At 42.4% G+C, this 20,940-nt stretch overlaps 1 protein-coding gene across 1 annotated transcript in view; it reads left to right on the top strand.

The window, feature by feature from the left end:
• Positions 1-20,940, top strand: part of PC (pyruvate carboxylase) — a 939,549-nt gene that overhangs the window by 471,799 nt on the left and 446,810 nt on the right. Inside the window, exon 9 of the mRNA XM_077450039.1 lies at positions 7,790-7,908. Coding sequence (XP_077306165.1) covers positions 7,790-7,908 — 119 coding nt within the window. The remainder of the gene's footprint in view (positions 1-7,789; positions 7,909-20,940) is intronic.

Raw genomic sequence — 20,940 nt, forward strand, 5'->3', positions numbered from 1 at the left:
TGCACATCGAGAGACTGAAATTCTTGCCCATTCTTCCTTGCAAAACAGCTCGAGCTCAGTGAGGTTGGATGGAGAGCAGTTTTCAGCTCTTTCCACAGATTCTTTCCACAGATTCTCGATTGGATTCAGGTCTGGACTTTGACTTGGCCATTCTAACACCTGGATACGTTTATTTGTGAACCATTCCTTTGTAGATTTTGCTGTATGTTTGGGATCATTGTCTTGTTGGAAGATAAATCTCTGTACCAGTTTCAGGTCTTTTGCAGACTCCAACAGGTTTTCATCCAGAATGGTCCTGTATTTGGCTGCATCCATCTTCCCCTCAATTTTAACCATCTTCCCTGTCCCTGCTGAAGAAAAGCAGGCCCAAACCATGATGCTGCCACCACCATGTTTGACAGTGGGGATGGTGTGTTGAGGGTGATGAGCTGTGTTGCTTTTACGCCAAACATATCGTTTTGCATTGTGGGCAAAAAGTTTGATTTTGGTTTCATCTGACCAGAGCACCTTCTTCCACATGTTTGGTGTGTCTCCCAGGTGGCTTGTGGCAAACTTTAGACGAGACTTTTTATGGATATCTTTGAGAAATGGCTTTCTTCTTGCCACTCTTCCATAAAGGCTTTTGTGCAGTGTACGACTGATTGTTGTCCTATGGACAGACTCTCCCACCTCAGCTGTAGTTCTCTGCAGTTCATCCAGAGTGATCATGGGCCTCTTGGCTGCATCTCTGATCAGTCTTCTCCTTGTCTGAGCTGAAAGTTTAGAGGGACGGCCAGGTCTTGGTAGATTTGCAGTGGTCTGATACTCCTTCCATTTCAAAATGATCGCTTGCAAAGTGCTTCTTGGGATGTTTAAAGCTTGGGAAATCTTTTTGTATCCAAATCCGGCTTTAAACTTCTCCACAACAGTATTACGGACCTGCCTGGTGTGTTCCTTGGTCTTCATGATGCTCTCTGCGCTTTCAACAGAACCCTGAGACTATCACAGAGCAGGTGCATTTATACAGAGACTTGATTACACACAGGTGGATTCCATTTATCACCATCAGTCATTTAGGACAACATTGGATCATTCAGAGATCCTCGCTGAACTTCTGGAGTGAGTTTGCTGCACTGAAAATAAAGGGGCCGAATAATTTTGCACGCACCACTTTTCAGTTTTTTATTTGCTAAAAAAGTTTAAAATATCCAATAGATTTCGTTCCACTTCACAATTGTGTCCCACTTGTGGCAAAAGGTTGAAAAGTTCAAGGGGGCCGAATACTTTCGCAAGGCACTGTATATATATATATATATATATTATTATTATTTGTATTATTATTCGTGTGTGTTATTTGTGTGTATGTTTATATGTGTGTGTGTATGTTTGTGTGTTATATGTGTACATGTGTGTTTGTTTAGATGTGTGTGTGTTTTTATATGTACTGGTGAGGCACAGGCAGGCTACATGACGGGCACTGGTAAGCTGCTGGGAACAGTGACGCTGCATATGATGGGCACTGGTAAGGCTGTATTGATTTCCTGTAGCATGTCCCCAGTCTCTGACCATTTCCTGTACCACGTCCCCAGTCTCTGACCATTTCCTGTACCATGTCTGCAGTCTCTTATCATCTCCTGTACCATGTCTGCAGTCTCTGACCATCTCCTGTACCTTGTCCCCAGTCTCTGACCATCTCCTGTAGCATGTCCCCAGTCTCTGACCATCTGCTGTATAAAAATATTTTTTAAAAACAGTCAATTTCGGTATCAGTGCTGTTTCGGTATCGGTTTTGGTTTTCAGGGTTCAAGGAAGATTTATTTTTGGTATCGGTTTCGGCACCAAAAAACCCATTCGGTGCATCCCTAGTAGCAATATAACCCATCGTACGGAATCTACTGAGCTGTTCCCCTCAAACAGCGATAATGTATATCTAGCTGTAAGTTCTAAAGTGAAATTATATTTTTTATTATAGCCTGGAATTCCACTTTACTTGCATATATCACTGAAACGGTTTTAAATCATGTCGGATTATGGGCTGTAAATGTGTTATTGAATGCTTAGCATGTTCATTCATTTACATTAAAGTATGATGGGATCTTTGAAGTATCAGTACCATAAGCTAGTTTCTTCCACTTGGGGTGCCGCAGCAAAATTACATAAAACCCTCCGTTGACTCCTGTGTACAGAGAGGAAGGAGAGATCACAACCTCCACCTTCTTCTGGCTCTCTCCTCCTCTCTGCTCCTATCTGCAAACCAGAATGCTGTGTGGGCCCACTTACCCACATCCTACTAACCAATGACATGTTTGGATGCCAAGGACAGGTTGGGTGGCTCACACAGCCTTCTGGGTTGCAGACAGAAGAAGTGACAGTGGCCCTAACCGAAATACAGTACAAATTATTATCATATAGGATTTATATAGAGCCAACAGTTTGCACAGCACCTTACAATATGAGGGCAGACAGTACAGTAACAATACAATTAAATACAGGAGGAATCAAATTATACATATAATACAGGCATATGAACACACAGGTGTTAACAGCAGGAGGTATAAGGTATAATAATCTTATATCAATTGATCTGGTGATTCTTAAATGGGTTATACAAATCAAAAAGCAAAACGGAACAAAAAAAACTGTAGATTATGAGTTAAAACTATAAAGACATAACAAAGTACCGTATATACTCGAGTATAGGCCGACCCGAATATAAGCCGAGGCCCCCAATTTACCCCCAAAAAACTGGAAAACTTATTGACTCGTGTATAAGCCGAGGGTGAGACATGGCTGTCCATCCCTGTGTGTCCGTCCATCCCTGTGTGTGTGTCCGTCCATCCATCCCTGTGTGTGTGTCCATCCATCCATCCATCCCTGTGTGTGTGTCCGTCCATCCATCCCTGTGTGTGTATCCATCCATCCATCCATCCCTGTGTGTGTGTGTGTGTGTGTATTCATCCATCCATCCATCCCTGTGTGTGTGTGTGTATCCATCCATCCATCCATCCATCCCTGTGTGTGTGTGTGTGTGTGTGTGTATCCATCCATCCATCCATCCATCCCTGTGTGTGTGTGTGTGTGTGTGTGTGTGTGTGTGTGTGTGTGTGTGTGTGTGTCCGTGCAGCCTTGTGTGTGTCCGTGCAGCCTTGTGTGTGTGTCCAGCCTACCTGTGTCCCAAGCCTCCGTCCCGAGCCGCCGTCGTCCCGAGCCTCCTCTGTCCCGTGCCTCCTCTGTCCCGTGTCTCCTCCGTCCCGTGCCTCCTCCGTCCCGTGTCGTGCCGATGGATCGCCGCTCTTCTCGGCGGCCATTCTACAATTCAAAAGCCGCGCCTCCGTCCTCCGCCTGTGATAGGCGGAACACTCAATTTCCCAGCAGCCTGTGTTCCGCCTATCACGGACATCCTCTCATACTCGTCCGTAGTATGAGAATGAACGGATGTCCGTGATAGGCGGAACACTGACTGCTGGGAAATTCAGTGTTCCGCCTATCACAGGCGGAGGCGGAGAAGGAGGCGCGGCTTTTGAATTTTAATGTCCGCCGTCTGTCTGCTCGGTACGCTGATCGAGCAGTCAGACAGCGGTGACTCGAGTATAAGCCGAGGGGGCACTTTCAGCCTCAAAAAAGAGGCTGAAAATCTCGGCTTATACTCGAGTATATACGGTAACACCATAATGATGCATAGCAAAAGGTAGGCTAGAAAACCGGAGTTAGACTTACCAGGAACTCTGTTTCAAGGACAGCCCTGGGGAGATGGAGCTCCTCTCACCAGACCAAGTATACCATGTCCACAGCCACCCCTCTGTCCAAGGTTTTACTTACCTCATCATAAAAAGAAATCATAAATCATCAATCATCCAGGACCTTCAAAGGTGTAATAGGTAGAAATTAAATTAGATGTGCAATTTATGCTCCTAGAATGCCTGAAGGTACTACTTCAATTTTGGACCGCTCTATGAGGCTAGACTGTGTAAAAGTCTCACACATATGGTATCACTATACTTGGGACTAGTAGCAGAATGTATTTTGGGGTGGAATTTTTGCTATGTACATGCTATGTGCTAGAAATATCTGATAAATTGACCACTTTGTGTAAAAAATAAATCTGTTTTCCTTTTCTTCCCATGTTTTTTTGAAGACTTGTGGAAAAAAAATAACTGTTCAAAAGACTCATGATGCCACACAGAATATATGTTAGGGTGTTTGCTTTCCAACATGGGATCATTTTGTGGGTAATTCAGTTGTCTTGGTGCTCCAGGGCCTTAAAAAGTGTAATAGGTTGTTAGAAAATAAGATGTGTAATTTATGCTGCTAAAACGCATGATGGTGCTCCCTGCATGTTGAACCTCTCTATGTGGCCAGGCTGTAAAAAGTCACACACGTGTTATCGCCATACTCGGGAAGAGTAGCAGAATGTATTTTTTGGTGTAATTGGAAGTATGACTATGCTGTGTGTGAGAAATAACTTGTTATTATGACAATTGTGTGCAATAAAAGAATACAAACTCAAAAAACTTGCGTTGCCTCTTACTAAATAGCTTGGACTGTCTACTTTTCAAAAAATGGGTCATTTGGGGGGCATTTGTACTTTAATGACATTTCAGGGCCTGAAATGAAATAGGCTTGTCAGTACATCAGGTGTGATCAATTTTTAATGATTGGCACTATAGCTTGTAGACGCTTTAACTTTCACACAGACCAAATAATATACACTTTTATATGGGTTATTTTCATATGATATGTAGCAGTTTACATTTTGGCCCAAATTTATGAACAAAAAATACTTATTTGCAAAATGTTATCATAGAAACCAAAAAAAGTGGGGTTTTTTTTTTTCTTTTTCAAAACTTTTTCTACTGTTTCAATTATGTCACAAAAAAATAAAAACCCCAGTGGTGATTAAATACCACCAAAAGAAAGCTCTATTTGTGTTAAAAAAATATATAAAAAATGTGTTTGGGTACAGTGTTGCATGACTGAGTAATTGTCATTCAAAATGTGAGAGCAATAGAAGCTGAACATTGGTCTGGGCAGGAATGGGGTATAAGTGCCCTTTATTGAAGTGGTTAAGGAGGTAGAATATCTCTTTTCAGCTCTGCTGAATCTCCTTTTAATTTTATGAAATGCTTTCCTATGTAACCCCCATTAAACCCATAACCAATAAGTGTAATTTATTGCCACCTATCAATCATTCGATATGGTGGCTGCATTAGTTTTCTTTATGTTTTTTTTTTCCCTGCTGTTTTTACTTGGATTAAGGAGCACGGGGCACCTTTTGGATAGCAGCAATGTCATTGTCTGGGGGGGGGTTGTTGGTGAAGTGTAAGATGTACTAGCAGATTTAGATCATCTAACAAATTAAAGCCAAACTCTAGTTGCCACTTTTGTAAGAAAATTTGCTAGAAAATTACTTAGAACCCCCAAGCATTATATATTTTTAGCACCCTAGAGAATAAAATGGCGATTGTTGCAATTTTTTATGTTACAGGGTATTTGTGCAGCTGTCTTTCAAATGCAATTTATTGGGAAAAAAGACACTTTCATGAATTTAAAAAAGAAACAGTAAAGTCTTTGTATAATGTGAAAGATGATGTTACACCAAGTAAATGGATACCTAACATGTCTTGCTTTGGTATGGCGACAAACTAGGGTATCTAAAAATCTCCATAGGCAACGCTTAAAAAAAAAAATTCACGGTTACCAAGTTAGAGTTAGAGGAGGTCTTCTGCTAGAATTATTGCTCTCTGGTGATACCTCAACGTGTGATTTGAGCACCATTTACATTTGCAGGCGTGACTTACATATGCATTTTCTTTGCTGCTTGAACACGCGGAGACGGGGGCACTTTAAAATTTTGAACATTTTTTTTTCTTATTTATTTTATTTCTTTTTTTTCCTACATTGTCCCTTTAAAAAAATGTATATAAATGTTGATCACTTTGCTGAATGCAAACATCCCTTGTGACAGTAATATGTGGTCACAGGTACTCTTTATGGAGGGATCGGGAGTCTAAAAAAAAACAAAGCCCTTTTTTGCACTTAAAAGTATTCAGATCACCAAAATCAGCGATTCTGAATACTGTCATTTTTTTTTTTTTAATCTGCGCCATTGGCTGCCAAGTAAACCGGAAGTGATGTTGTGGCGTTGCTTTTAGGTTTTTACATTGGAGACCTGATCAAAGCCAAATCTGGCTTTTAGCCACATCGGTTGTTATCATTAAAAAGCCAACCTCTGGCGCTAAAAAATGGTACCAAAGTAATGCCTGTATCTGCCGGTTTAACCCCTTCAAGCCATGAACGCAAATTTACGTACATGCGGTGCTAAGAGGATAAGCAACGTTTTTTTGCTTTTGGGATAAAGGTTTTACATAAATAGTGTAAATAAAAACTGATCATTGTAAGCACCCCTGTTAATGGTAAATTGTTTGTTTCAACCCTCGAACTGCTAAATTTTCCAGAGAACTGATTCAAATAAGGCAAAGAAAGTCTAAAAAGAAACAAATGCATAAATGGTTGCTTTTGGCTTTAATACCAGTCTGAGTTTGGTTGGCAGCTTGTCTTCTGTAAAATGCGTTAGTCAAATAGATGCTGGAAGCCTTAATCTTTATTCTGGCTAAGCTGTTGTTTTTTTCTTTGTTCTTTAATATTGCCTTTCAGTGCAGATTATCTCTATTGCCCTCTGCTCTCTAGTGGGATGTGGGGAGAGACTTTTTGTCAGTCCCTCAGGCTTTTTCGTCCCACAGCACTTTGTAGAGTTGGTTGCCTCATCATTCCCCCCCCCCCCCCAAAGCTAAAAGAGATGCATCGTGGGAAACCATGAATGAATTACATGGCCATGTGGGTGGCTTTCAAATTGGTTTCAATTGTTGCAATCAGAAGATCCCCGTCTGCTGCCACAGCGAGGGTGGGATGGGTAGATACTGGAACGTTACCCTGTTCCACCCTAAAACTGCATGCAACATGTTCCAAAGGTGAACTTCTCTGTAACCTTTCCAGCAAGAGAAAGGCAATGTGGCTTCTCAAACTTGAGCAAGAAAAGTTTTCTGAAAATTAATAAAATAAAACAGTAACATGATTTTGTAAAATTTACAGGAGGTTTATAGTGGACAGAATTGAAGGTACATTTTTTTTTAGTACATGTGAAGCTTTGTGAGAAATGTACAGTAAATGACATTCCACCATCTGAGGGCTTACAGGTCCACTTAGTCTAGCCATGTGATGGTGCAGCTTCCTCTGTTTTCAAATTAAGTTGTGGTCACCGATTGTGTCATGGTGTTCTCAAATGGCCTACTGTGTTGGGCACTGTAACATCACCAGAAGCGTGGCTGGGACGTAAGTTTGCTTTCCTTCACAAGCCCTAATGTGTCTATCAAACTGTAGGGTATCCCTATGTCCCGACAATCACCCTTCTTGTTAGGCATGCTTGTTCCTTGCCTGCTGTCTGAATTGTGGGAAATGTAGTTCCAAGTGGGAGACACTAATAGGAAATATTGTGCTAGCTCTGTGAAGCTCTTCCTAGCATCACTATAAGGATGCTGCAGAGGAAACACAGAAGGTGGCTAAGAGACTGCAATGATAAATTCTTGCTCAGGTAAGGATTAATTATCTGATGATATTTGATATGTGGAACATTAATGTGGTTTACTACTTAAAAATATATATGCTGGCTTTAGTTGTACTTTAATCAAGGAGTTTTCAGTTAAATTTACTTCTGCATTACTTTGCTGTTTCTTTTTCAATTCACTTGTTTTACTTTAAGTTCAGGGAAAAGCATAAAACAATTCACGTCAGTCTTCACCTTCTATGTTTGCAGGTTGGTTACGAAAACGCTGGTACAGTCGAGTTCCTTGTAGATAAACATGGTAGACATTACTTCATAGAAGTCAATTCCCGGCTGCAGGTGGAACATACTGTGACTGAGGAGATTACAGAGTAAGTTGAGTCCAGTCTTGCAGCATCTTGCTTTTTTTATTTATTTTTTGCTGGAATACATTTTGTTAGTTAATATTGTTTACCTATATGTCCATAATATAATCTGCACATATGAATTTTGAGAAACATAACATTAACTTAATGTCTATAATTTATTTAATTGCATAATGTTTCTGAGAGCTAAAAATGTTTTGCTGCTGATTTTCATTTGTACTTAATGCCCATTGCATCTTGCTGTAGTTTCCAACAATAGTCAGCCAGCATTGATGGATTCCAGGTGCCCTGATTTTGTTTCTCCATTGTGGCAATGTCCTGGTGAAACCTTTCACCATGTTTGTCGCTAACTGCACCTAGATTGTGTGAATGTAGAAAATTAATATTCAGTGACAAGTTGCACTTCATGATCTTATATGCTGTAGGTTTTTTTCAACCAGCTATATATAGTTTGGGGGTCTCTAGTTGCCAGGAAAATCCTCGTAGACATGTGCAAATGCTTTCCAGGTGTTTTTTTTTCTGGTCACAAAAACAGATCTTTGAACTGCTTGTCACTCATGACATATCTGATCTGTGAACCAACAAAAATGCCTTTTTTTTTTTTTGGCATCAGTTATTCTTGGAAACATCTGTGTCAAATAATGAAAATGTAAACCTTTTTTTTTTTCATCAGTCCAAGTAGCCAAACATATCTTTGTCAGATCAACAAGTGGCTCATGTCTTGCACGGCTGTGCCATTTGCATATGTTACAATAGTACTTGGTACAACCCCAATTTCAAAAATTGTTTAAAATCTACATAAAAACAGAATGCAATGATCTGCAAATCTCATGAACCCATATTTTATTCACAATAGAAAAAACATATACAATATTTAAAATTGGAAAATATACAATTTTAAGAAAACATTTAAGGTATCTTTGAAATTGATATTGTCTTAACCACCTCCCGCCCGCCCTTTAGCTGAATGACGGCCGTAGAGCAGGCAGGTTCCTAAGCCTGGCCGTCCCTGGACGGCCTTGTGTTTACTTCCGCAATGCGCGCCGCCGGGGGCGCGCATCGCGGAAGTTTTGCATTCGCCGTGTCTCCCGGAGACAGGCAAATACAGATCGCCGTGAACCACCAATCAAACCGGCCGTTCACAGCGCGATCGCAGCTGCCAATGGGAGATGATCTCATATGTAAACATATGAGATCATCTCCCATTGCCGTGTCTCTCCCTCCTCACACAGAGACAGCGTGTGAGGAGGGAGAGCGATCTGTAAGTCAGCCCCAGTGCCATCTGTCAGCCCCAGTGCCAGTGCCATCTGTCAGCCCAGTGCCATCTGCCAGTAGTGCCAGTGCCGCCAGTGCCACCTGCCAGCACCAGTGCCAGTGCCACCTGCCAGCGCCAGTGCCTGCCGTCAGCCCCAGTGCCGTCAGCGCCAGTGCCACCTGCCAGCGCCAGTGCCACCTGCCAGCACCAGTGCCACCTGCCAGTGCCATCCGTCAGCCCCAGTGCCGTCAGCCCCAGTGCCGCCAGTGCCACCTGCCAGCACCAGTGCCACCTGCCAGTGCCAGCGCCAGTGCCATCCGTCAGCCCCAGTGCCGTCAGCCCCAGTGCTGTCAGTGCCGCCAGTGCCACCTGCCAGCGCCAGTGCCATCCGTCAGCCCCAGTGCCGCCAGTGCCACCTGCCAGTGCCACTTGCCAGCACCAGTGCCGCCAGTGCCATCTGCCAGCGCCAGTGCCATCCGTCAGCCCCAGTGCCGTCAGCCCCAGTGCCGTCAGCCCCAGTGCCGTCAGCCCCAGTGCCGCCAGCGCCACGTGCCAGTGCCACCTGCCAGCGCCAGTGCCACCTGCCAGCACCAGTGCCATCCGTCAGCCCCAGTGCCGTCAGCCTTAGTGCCCTCAGCCCCAGTGCCGCCAGGGCCAGTGCCACCTACCAGTGCCACTTGCCAGCGCCAGTGCCACCTGCCAGCGCCAGTGCCATCTGCCAGCCGCAGTGCCATCTGCCAGCCCCATTTGCCAGAGCAATTAGCCAGAGCAAATAGCCAGCACCATCTGCCAGTGCCATCTGCCAGTGCCAGCCCCAGTGCCATCTGCCAGCGACATCTGCCAGCCCCATCTGCCAGCCCCATCTGCCAGCCCCATCTGTCAGCCCCATCTGCCAGCCCCATCTGCCTCCAGTGCCATCTGCCTCCAGTGCCATCTGTCAGTGCCACGTGTCGTCAGTGCCACGTGGGGTCACTTTGTGGGCATTTCCATTGTCCTGGTGCTCCAGGGCCTTTAAAACTGTAATAGGTGGTTGAGAAATAAGATGTGTAATTTATGCTCCTAGAACGCCTGATGGTGCTATTTCAATATTGGGCCTCTGTATGTGGCCAGGCTGTGTAAAAGTCTCACACATTTGGTATCGTTATTAGAGGTCGACCGATATGGGTTTTTCTCTGGCCGATGCCGATATTTAGAAATAATGGCGGCCGATAGCCGATATATGATGCCGATTTTTTTTGGGCCGATATGTTAGGCCGATTTTATTTTATTTATTTATTTTTAATCCCCCTTGATCTAACACACCTTTCCCACTGGGGCGATTTTTAAGGCGCTTTTGGGCTAAAAATAGCGCCTGTAAAGTGCCTGCAAAATGGCTCCCCTGCAGTCTGTGTGAAAGACAGAGTGCTTTCACACTGAGGCGATGCGCTGGCAGGATCTTAAAAAAAAAGTCCTGCAAGCAGCACGTTTGGAGTGGTGTATACCGCTCCTCCACCACTCCTGCCCATTGATATGAATGGGCACCACTGCCGAAGCGCATGCCATGCGATTTGGCAGCGGTGCTTCATGGGGGCATTTAACCTCTTCCTTGGCCGCTAGCTGGGTTATATGTGCCCCACTAGCAGCCAAATAGCACCGCTAAAATGATGGTAAAGAGCCGCTAAAACTTGCGTTTTACCATCAACGCCTGCCCGCTCCAGTGTGAAAGCAGCCTTCATAAGTGATACAGAAAATTTCTTACACTTAAACATTTATTAAACAAAACAAACCTCCAATCAGTTTACTTGTATGTATGATCTAGATTGAATAATGACAAAAAAAAATTTTTTTTTTTTTTTTTACACAAAGTTGTCACTAAATGATATATTGCTCACGCATGCCATGGGCATATGTGAAATGACACCCCAAAATAAATTCTGCTGCTTCTCCTGAGTACGGGGATACCACATATGTGGGACTTTTTGGGAGCCTAGCCGCGTACGGGGCCCTGAAAACCAAGCACCGCCTTCAGGCTTTCTAAGGGCGTAAATTTTTGATTTCACTTCTCACTACCTATTACAGTTTTAAAGGCCATAAAATGCCAAGATGGCACAAAACCCCCACAAATGACCCCATTTTAGAAAGTAGACACCCCAAGCTATTTGCTGAGAGGCATGTTAAGTCCATGGAATATTTTATATTTTGCCACAAGTTGCGGGAAAATTACAAACTTTTTTTTTTTTTTTTTTTTCACAAAGTTGTCACTAAATGATATATTGCTCACACATGCCATGGGCATATGTGAAATGACACCCCAAAATAAATTCTGCTGCTTCTCCTGAGTACGGGGATACCACATATGTGGGACTTTTTGGGAGCCTAGCCGCGTACGGGGCCCCGAAAACCAAGCACCGCCTTCAGGCTTTCTAAGGGCGTTACAGTTTTGAAGGCCATAAAATGCCAAGATGGCACAAACCCCCCCCAAATGACCCCATTTTGGAAAGTAGACACCCCTAAATTTAGGGGTACACTAGTGAGACTAGGTAATAAATGGCGGGTGCCCTGAAACTATAAAAAAATAACTAACCAACCAGCGTCACCTGTAACAGTTATATGGTGATCACTGGTGAAAGGGTTAACTAGGGGGCAATCAGGGGGCTTTATGCGGTAGTATATGGGGGGTCCCTGGCGCTATAAAAAGCTGTGGTGAACCTAAATACCTACCTGCCTAACTAGCGTCACCTGTGACACTAATACAGCGATCAGAAAAATGATCGCTTATTAGGCTGGGTTCACACTGGAGCGATGTGGGAACGCCACGAATGCGCGGCGGGTTCCCGCATCACATGCCTCCCGGCGGCAGTTCACACTGCCCTATGCGAACTGCTGGGAGGGTCAGTGAAATGTTAATGACACCCCCAGATCAGTTCGCATATCGCAGTGCGATCTGCAAACTCGGATCGCATGGTGTGAACACTCATGCGATCCGATTCTGCTGCGGACCAAAAAAAGGGTCCCGTGCGAGTTTGCGGCGGGTGCGACACGAATTCAGCCATACTATCTGTATGGCTGAACTCGAATCGCACAGAGATCGGATGTGATTTGCACTGCAGTGCGGTGCGAATCACATCCGTTCTCATAAACCGCTGCAATGTGAACCCAGCCTTAGTGACACTGGCGACGGGGGGTGATCACGGGGTTAAACCTTTATTGGGGGGGTTAGGGGGGTACCTTAGAACTAAAGGGGGCTAACCCTAACTGCCCTAACAGTTATTACAGTCACAAATGACACCCGCTGGGTGATCAGGGGGTTAAAGCTTTATTAGGTAATAAATGGCGGGTGCCCTGAAACTATAAAAAAATAACTAACCAACCAGCGTCACCTGTAACAGTTATATGGTGATCACTGGTGAAAGGGTTAACTAGGGGGCAATCAGGGGGCTTTATGCGGTAGTATATGGGGGTCCCTGGCGCTATAAAAAGCTGCGGCGAACCTAAATACCTACCTGCCTAACTAGCGTCACCTGTGACACTAATACAGCGATCAGAAAAACGATCGCTTATTAGGCTGGGTTCACACTGGAGTGATGCGGGAACGCCACGAATCCGCGGCGGGTTCCCGCATCGCATGCCTCCCGGCGGCAGTTCACACTGCCCTATGCGAACTGCTGGGAGTGTCAGTGAAATGTTAATGACACCCCCAGATCAGTTCGCATATCGCAGTGCGATCTGCAAACTCGGATCGCATGGTGTGAACACCCATGCGATCCGATTCTGCTGCGGACCAAAAAAAGGGTCCCGTGCGAATTTGCGGCGGGTGCGGCGAATGGCTGAACTTGAATCGCACAGAGATCGGATGTGATTTGCACTGCAGTGCGGTGCGAATCACATTCGTTCTCATAAACCGCTGCAATGTGAACCCAGCCTTAGTGACACTGGCGACGGGGGGTGATCACGGGGTTAAACCTTTATTGGGGGGGTTAGGGGGGTACATTAGAACTAAAGGGGGCTAACCCTAACTGCCCTAACAGTTATTACAGTCACAAATGACACCAATGCAAAAAAATAAAATAAAATGACATTGGTGTCACTGTGACTGGGGGGCAGGGGTAATTGGGGGGGTGATCGGGGGGGTGTGAGTGTGCCTGGCATGTTCTACTGTGTAGTGTCGTGTTGGTGCAACTTACCGATCCTCTCTCCTCGGTGTCGGAATGAAAAATACCGACACGGAGGAGAGATTACATCACTTCCTCTCCTGTGTTTACATTACAGGAGAGGAAGTGATGTCACGAAGACTTTCTATTCGTCGGGAGCGATCGCGAGGGGGTGGCCATGAATGAATGGCCGTCCCCTCGTCCGGGATCGCTCCCGAACGAATACCGACCGCCGCGGGCACCGGGCGGGGGCCCGATCGGGCCCCCGACCCGCGGGAAGGCAGGGACGTACATGTACGCCCATATGCCTGCCCGTGCCATTCTGTCGACGTACATCGTCGTGCGGCGGTCGGGAAGTGGTTAAATAAAAACGGGTAGTCAAAACTTTTGGGCAAAAAAAAAAAATGGGCTAACTTTACTGTTTTTATTTTATTTTTTAAATGGGGTATTTTTTTCCCAAAAAAATGCATTTGAAAGACCTCTGTGCAAATGCCATGTGGCATAAGATATTGCAACAACCACTATTTTATTCCCTAGGATCTCTGCTAAAAAAATATATATAATTTTTGGGGGGTCTAAGTGATTTTCTGGCAGAAAATACAGGAATTTTACTTGTAAGCAACAAGTGTCAGAAAAGATTTAGTCTTTAAATGGTTAAACTGAGAACTTCTACACACTGAGATGACTTCATTCATTCAAGTGTAAACATTGTATCATTTAGTTCTTTTCTTGGCAGTCTGCCCAGAGAAGAGGAAAGTGTTGCTATGACGACTCAGGCAACTCACACTGACTTCTTACAGAAGTCATTTCAAAGTCCCGCTGTAGTTCTAAATCGGCTTTTTATCAGCACAATCGGCCGATGCCGATTATTTAAAAAACGGCAAATATCGGCCGATATATCGGTCGACCTCTAATCGTTATACTCAGGAGGAGTAGTAGAACGTATTTTGGGGTGTCATTTTTGCTATGTACATGCTATGTGTTGGAAATATCTTATAAATGGACAACTTTGCGTAAAAAAAATGCATTTCATTTTTTTTTCCACATTTTCCCAAAACTTCTGGAAAAAAAAATGAACCATTCAAACGACTCATTATGCCTCATAGATTATACGTTGGGGTGTTAGCTTTCCAAAATGGGGTCACTTTGTGGGCATTTCCATTGTTCTGGTGCTCCAGGGCCTTCAAAAATGTAATAGGTGGTTGAGAAATGAAATGTGTAATTTATGCTCCTAGAACGCCTGATGGTGCTATTTCAATATTGGGCCTCTGTATGTGGCCAGGCTGTGTAAAAGTCTCACACATTTGGTATCGTAATACTCAGAAGGAGTAGCAGAATGTATTTTGGGGTGTCATTTGTGGTATACACATGCCATGTGAGAGAAATAACCTATTACATTGAAAATTTTGTGAGGAAAAAATAAATAAAAAAAATCTTCATTTTGCAAAGAATTGTGGGAAAAAGATGACAACATCAAAAACCTCACCATGCATCTTAGTAAATACCTTGGAATGTCTACTTTCAAAAAAGGGGTCATTTGGGGGGTATTTGTACTTTCCTGACTTTTCGGGTCGCAAGAAATGAGATAGGCCACCAGTACATCAGGTGTGATCAATTTTGTGCGATTCGCACCACAGCTTGTAGACTCTCTAACTTTCACAAAGACCAAATAATATCCACTAATTTGGGTTATTTTTTACCAAAGATATGTAGCAGTATAAATTGTGGCCAAAATTTATGAAAAAAAAATTATAATTTGCAAAATTTTATCACAGAAACAAAGAAATATGCATTTTTTTTCAACATCTTCGGTCTTTTTTCATTTATAGCGCAAAAAATAAAAACCCTAGAGGTGATCAAATAGCACCAAAAGAAAGCTCTATTTGTGGAAAAAAAAAGGACACAAAATTCATTTGGGTACAGTGTTGCATGACTGAGTAATTGTCATTCAAAGTGTGAGAGCACCAAAAGCTGAAAATTGGTCTGGTCAGGAAGGGTGTTTAACCACTACAATACAGGGCACTTTCACCCCCTTCCTTCCCAGCCCAATTTTCAGCTTTCATCGCTCTCGCTCTTTCAGTGACAATTGCGCGGTCATGCTACACTGTACCCAAATGAAATTGTTATCATTTTTTTCGCACAAATAGAGCTTTATTTTGGTGTTATTTATTCACGACTCCGTTTTTTTTTTTTTTTGCGATATAAGCGCAAAAATAGCGGAAATTTGGAAAAAAAACAATATTTTCTTTTTTCTATTTGAAAAGAAATCCAATAAAATCAAATTTTGTCATAAATTTAAGCCAAAATGTATTCTGCTACATGTTTTTGGTAAAAAAAATTCCGTTAAGTGTATAATAATTGGTTTGTGTGATCACGGACATATGTACGCAAATGATCATGTACATATGTGTGCAGGTGATCACGTACATATGTGTGCAGATAATCATTGGGACATGTGATTTTAGTGGGACATATGTGGGGGACATGTTTTTATTATTAGGGACATGTGTTTTTATTATTTGGGGACATGTGTGTTTTGGGGACATATGTGGGGACTGTGTTTGTACTGTGTGGTGTGTTGTGTGTGTACACTACACTGATGATCAGTGAGTAAAAAGCTGTAAAAAGCAGCCCATACTCACTGATCAGCAGCCGGCTGCAGCGTTCTGCTCTCCTCTCCTCAGCGGTGACTTCCGTGTGAGGAGAGGAGAGCCGATTGCCTAGCAACCGGCTGTTTGTTTACATCACATGACGGCCGTGATTGGACACGGCCGTCATGTGATCAGGAGGGCCAATCACAGAGCCCTCCTGCCGATCTGAGATGTGCCGTGTCCGGGTGACACGAGCACATCGGGATCGTGCCGCTGCGCGGGCGCGATCCCGCTACTCCTGAATGACGTTCCCGAACGTCCTATCAGGAGTAGACGGCTCCCACCCGGCCGTATATATGCATTGGCCGGGTGGGAAGTGGTTAAGTGCCCACTAAGCAAGTGGTTAAAGTTGGAACTGGGCCATGTTTACCACAGTATAGCATCCCTTTTTTGCTAGAGTTTTGGGAGAGGATTTTGTCCCATTATTGCCTGATATTGGATTCTAACTGCTCAATAGACCTGGGTCTTTTTAGTCTTATATTGTATTTCAAGATGTGCAAAATATTTTCAATCGGTGAATGCCAGTGAAGCACTTGGATTCTTCTACTACAAATTGTTGCTGTTGAACTGCTGAAATATGCAAGACCTTCCCTGAAAAAATATATCTGTATGGGAGTCTATACTGCTCTAAAACCTGGATATATCTTTTAGCATTAATGGTGCCATTCCAGCTGTGCAAGCTGCCCATTCCATATGCACTAATGCACCCCTATACCATCAGAGGTGCATGCTTTTGAGCTGAGCACTGATAACGTGGAAGATCCCTTTCTCTTCAGTCTGGAGGACATGGTGTCCGTGGTTACCAAAAAGAATGTCACATTTCAATTCATCTGATCACTGAACAGTTTTCCACTTTGTAGTAGACTATTTTAAATGAGCTTTGGCCCAGAGAAGACCGTTGCGTTTCTGGATCATATTTCTGATCATATAGCTTCCTCTATGCATGATAGAGCTTTAGCATGACAATCTGGGTTCACAGACAGTGATTCATGGAAGTGTTCCTGAGCCCATACAGTGATGCCCATCAGAGTCATGAATCTTTTTAATGCAGTGCAACCTGAGGGCCTGACAATCATGTGCATCCAATATTGCATTTGTCTGAATCTTTTGATATTATGTGCTGATTTATTTAAAGTTTTTGAAATTTTACAGTGAACATTATTCTAAAATTGTTTAACAAATTTTGGACGCTGATTTTCACAGATTGAACCTCTGCCCATCTTTACTTCTTAGACACTCTCTAAGATGCTCTTTTATACCCAGTCACATTACTGACTTGTTGCCCAATAACCTAATTAGTTGCAAAATATTCTTCATCTCTTCCAAGTTAGTGCCACCTATTTAGTGCCAGCTTTCTATTGCCCTGTCTCAACTTTTTTGAGATGTGTTGCTGTCATCCATTTCAAAATAACCTTTTTTTTGTTAAAAACTGTAAATTTTCTAAGTTTAAATATTTGATATGTTTTCTATCTATTGTTTTCTATTGTGACTAAAATATAGATTTATGAGATTTGCAAATCATTGCATTATGTTTTTATGTAGATTTTTGGGAATTGGGGTTTGTACTCTAAACAGCAGAGCCACTACTTTTAGATCACCACATATATTTCTGTTATACTTGGTGTGTTGGATGTGCTTCAACAACAGTTTCATGTTTTCTTATATTTCTTTCACATGTGCAGCATAGCCAACAAGTATGGCAAATTGTAAAAAAAAATGCTATAAGATGTTACCTGATAGGTTACTGTAAATTACAGAGTATTTTCATGATTAGCAAACAAAAATCTATAAGATGCACCAAAAAGTGTTCAGGAAGCAAAATATTGTCTAATCGTATTTAGCAAATTAGGGCAAATTCATTAAAATAGCACCCAGTGCATTTCCCCCCCCCCCCTGTAAATCGTGTCACTGAAAACTGTCATTACTCTGCAGTGAAGATTTTAAAATGAGACATGTAGTGGTCATGTGTTATGCTTCAACCCATTCAGGACCTGAAGGAGTCTTCAATGTCGACTAAAATTCTTGGTTTGCTAGAATATTCCAAAATATGTATATATATATATTGTGGGATTTTAGCTTTAAATGTAGAGATTTAAGGACTCACGTCACTTTGTATTTAAAGTGGTTGTAAATCCATTACAACCACTTTAACCTACAGGTAAGCCTAGATTAAGGCTTACCTGTAGGTGCAGGAAATATCTCCCAAACCTAAAAGGTTTAGTAGCTATTTGCAGGCTTTGCAGGGAGCAAAAGAGGAAGTAAAACCCATCAGGGTTTACTTCCTCTTTAAGAACAGGACTATTGTATCTTTGAATGTCTTGTAAAAGCTTGTTTTTTTGCCTGGGCTTTTGCTTGTTGAAGTGACTTTGATTGTGGCCAGTAGTTTGTCCTTGGTAAAGGGAATGTTAGCATGGAGCAACCTTCGTGAGGAATGCAGTTTCTGAAACATACCTACTATGTAACTATGATCTGCAGTGCAGGGCCGTCTTTTCACATGGGCATGCGCCTGTGCCCCACCTGCCCAGCGACCCCAGCCAAGCATTATTCACAGCCCTCAAAAAAGGGCTTTCCATTAAGTTGGGAGACATGTTGGGTCTTATTGTGATCTGCCACCACAGCAGATGGACTCATGGATCACAATGGAGATCAATTTCATTGTTCATTATTTTTGTCCAGTCTCAAAACCGAAGGTTTGTATTGACCTTGTAAACAATACAGGAGCCTGTGCCCTGTGCACGAATGACAGATCTTGGTCGCAAATGCTCTGCCGGCTTCAATGCCAACATTTATTATATGCACCATTTTCTATTAATAATGTGGGTACATAATTACATTTTTGCAAAAGGTGACCTATGCCTTTTAAGTGACCGATAATACAGTAATCCAATTTAACTCAAAGCGATTCTTGGAAACTCATAAGATGCTGTACTTGCACTTCACAGCCATGGAAATCTGAAATCAAAGTGACTAATAAAAGCACCCTGCAATCGAAGACTCTCTGTACTTCATACCTCTCCACCAGGAATCAAGCCAGAACTTGGCTCATTTGAGGAGATTTGGTTGCTGCCAAAATCTTTAGCCCCTGTCACTAGCCTCTATCACTTCTAGGAATGTTGGATACCTGCTTCTCCCACCACATGCATTCTTTCTTTCAAAAATTGTGATTTTCGATTCTAACCCCCCCACACGCGATCTTAATCCAGCATTTCAACGATTCTGAGTAACAAATGCAGAGCTGTTCTCTGCTCAGAGCTGTAAAAAAAAAAAAGGCACATTTTTATTATCATTACGCATTATTGCGCTGAGAGAGAACTATAAATATTGTAACATTTAGTTCTTTTAGATCAAAGGGATGAACTTTGGTCTGTAAATGAGAGCAGTTTAACCAAGCCTTTTTCAAACACTTGTTGCTTACAAGTTAAAATCAGTATTTTTTGCTAGAAAATTAGTTGGGACCCCCAAATATTATATAATATATATATATATTAGCAGGGGTCTCAAACTGGCGGCCCTCCAGCTGTTGTTACATGAGACATTGCAAGGCTGACAGTTACAAGCATGACTCCCACAGACAGAGGCATGATGGGACTTGTAGTCTCACAATAGTTGGAGGGCCACCTTTTCTTAAGACCCTTGTCCTATAGAATAAAATGGTGGTCGTTGCAATATTTTAAGAAAGAGTTGGTGTCCACCCTATATGTACTTGGTGCCTTTGCAAACCCACATCCCTAAAATATTAGAAACAAAGAACACTCAAACATGCGTGTATAACCTCTATGGGAATTTAAATTGGGTTGCCAGCACTCATTATTAAGTAAAAAAATATTTTATTTGGAATTGTATTTTTATCATGGAAAAAACACTAAAAACAATTAACATAAATTAAAATTGACATTACACATAAAAGGATGGATGTATACTAGAAGTGTATAACATATACATGAAACAGTTTATCACCAACTTTATCGTAAAAAGTCTGTACAACAAAGATAACCCAACGTTTCGAGGTATATATAAACAGTTGACCTCTTCTTCAGGAGTAATTTATGGTCAAATCGTGCAGATCTGTAATAAGAGAGAAGAAGAGAGAAAAAAAAAAAAAACGCACCTTCACATATCAATGGATATCTGTAAATATAATTTCAGTAAGTGACCATATGTACATTCCAGTATGGTACACTAATGTAATCGTATTTCACAAGACAGAAAGTACATATGTATATGAATGGTAAGCTTCTTATAACATCCAAGGAGAGAATCGATCTGCCACAGCTCCATTGAGGTCAGAGGGCCCAAGAAATAAGGAGAAATTCAGATGTATAACCCAAAGCGGTGGCTGTTGGGGGAGTAAATGCACCCCAAACGTAGACCCTGCATTCCCATCAATTACTCCGGGATCACATGGTATCACAAAGGGCACCCCCACAAGGACACGCCATGCTCCAATTAGCCATCTTTGATAACTAAATTAGAAAAATACATACAAAGTACCATATAATTAACTACCCAATACGAGGGCATGTGCATCAGTATTAGGGTGATATCAAAGAGATATATAATTGCCCACAAACTGAAATGAAAAACCTAACCTCAATGCTGATGCAAGGTGTATCTGATCACAGGAGTGGACCCACCTACCGAGACCAGGCTTGGATAATCCCTCCACAGAGGCAAAAACCACCAATGTCACCACACTAAATATTTTATGTCACACTGTATTTGCGCAGCGGCTTTCAAATGCAAATTTGTGGGAAAAAATACACTTCAATGAAATGAAAAAAAAACCTAAACGGTAAAGGTAGCCCATTTTTTCTGTATAATGTGAAAGATGATGTTACATGTTTCTAAGCAAAAAACTTGTGATTCTCATTTTTGCCAGAATCATGCAGCTCTACTACATTATGAAATTGGTATAACTTTTTGATACAGTTTAAATAGATCTGCAGCATGGCTATAGATAATGCACATTGTTTCACCTGTCCGATCTTGCTTCTCACTAACC

The sequence above is a fragment of the Lithobates pipiens genome, unplaced genomic scaffold (genome assembly GCF_037356315.1).
Source record: "Lithobates pipiens isolate NorthernLeopardFrog02 unplaced genomic scaffold, aLitPip1_a1.2 Scaffold_10, whole genome shotgun sequence".
Taxonomy (NCBI): domain Eukaryota; kingdom Metazoa; phylum Chordata; class Amphibia; order Anura; family Ranidae; genus Lithobates; species Lithobates pipiens.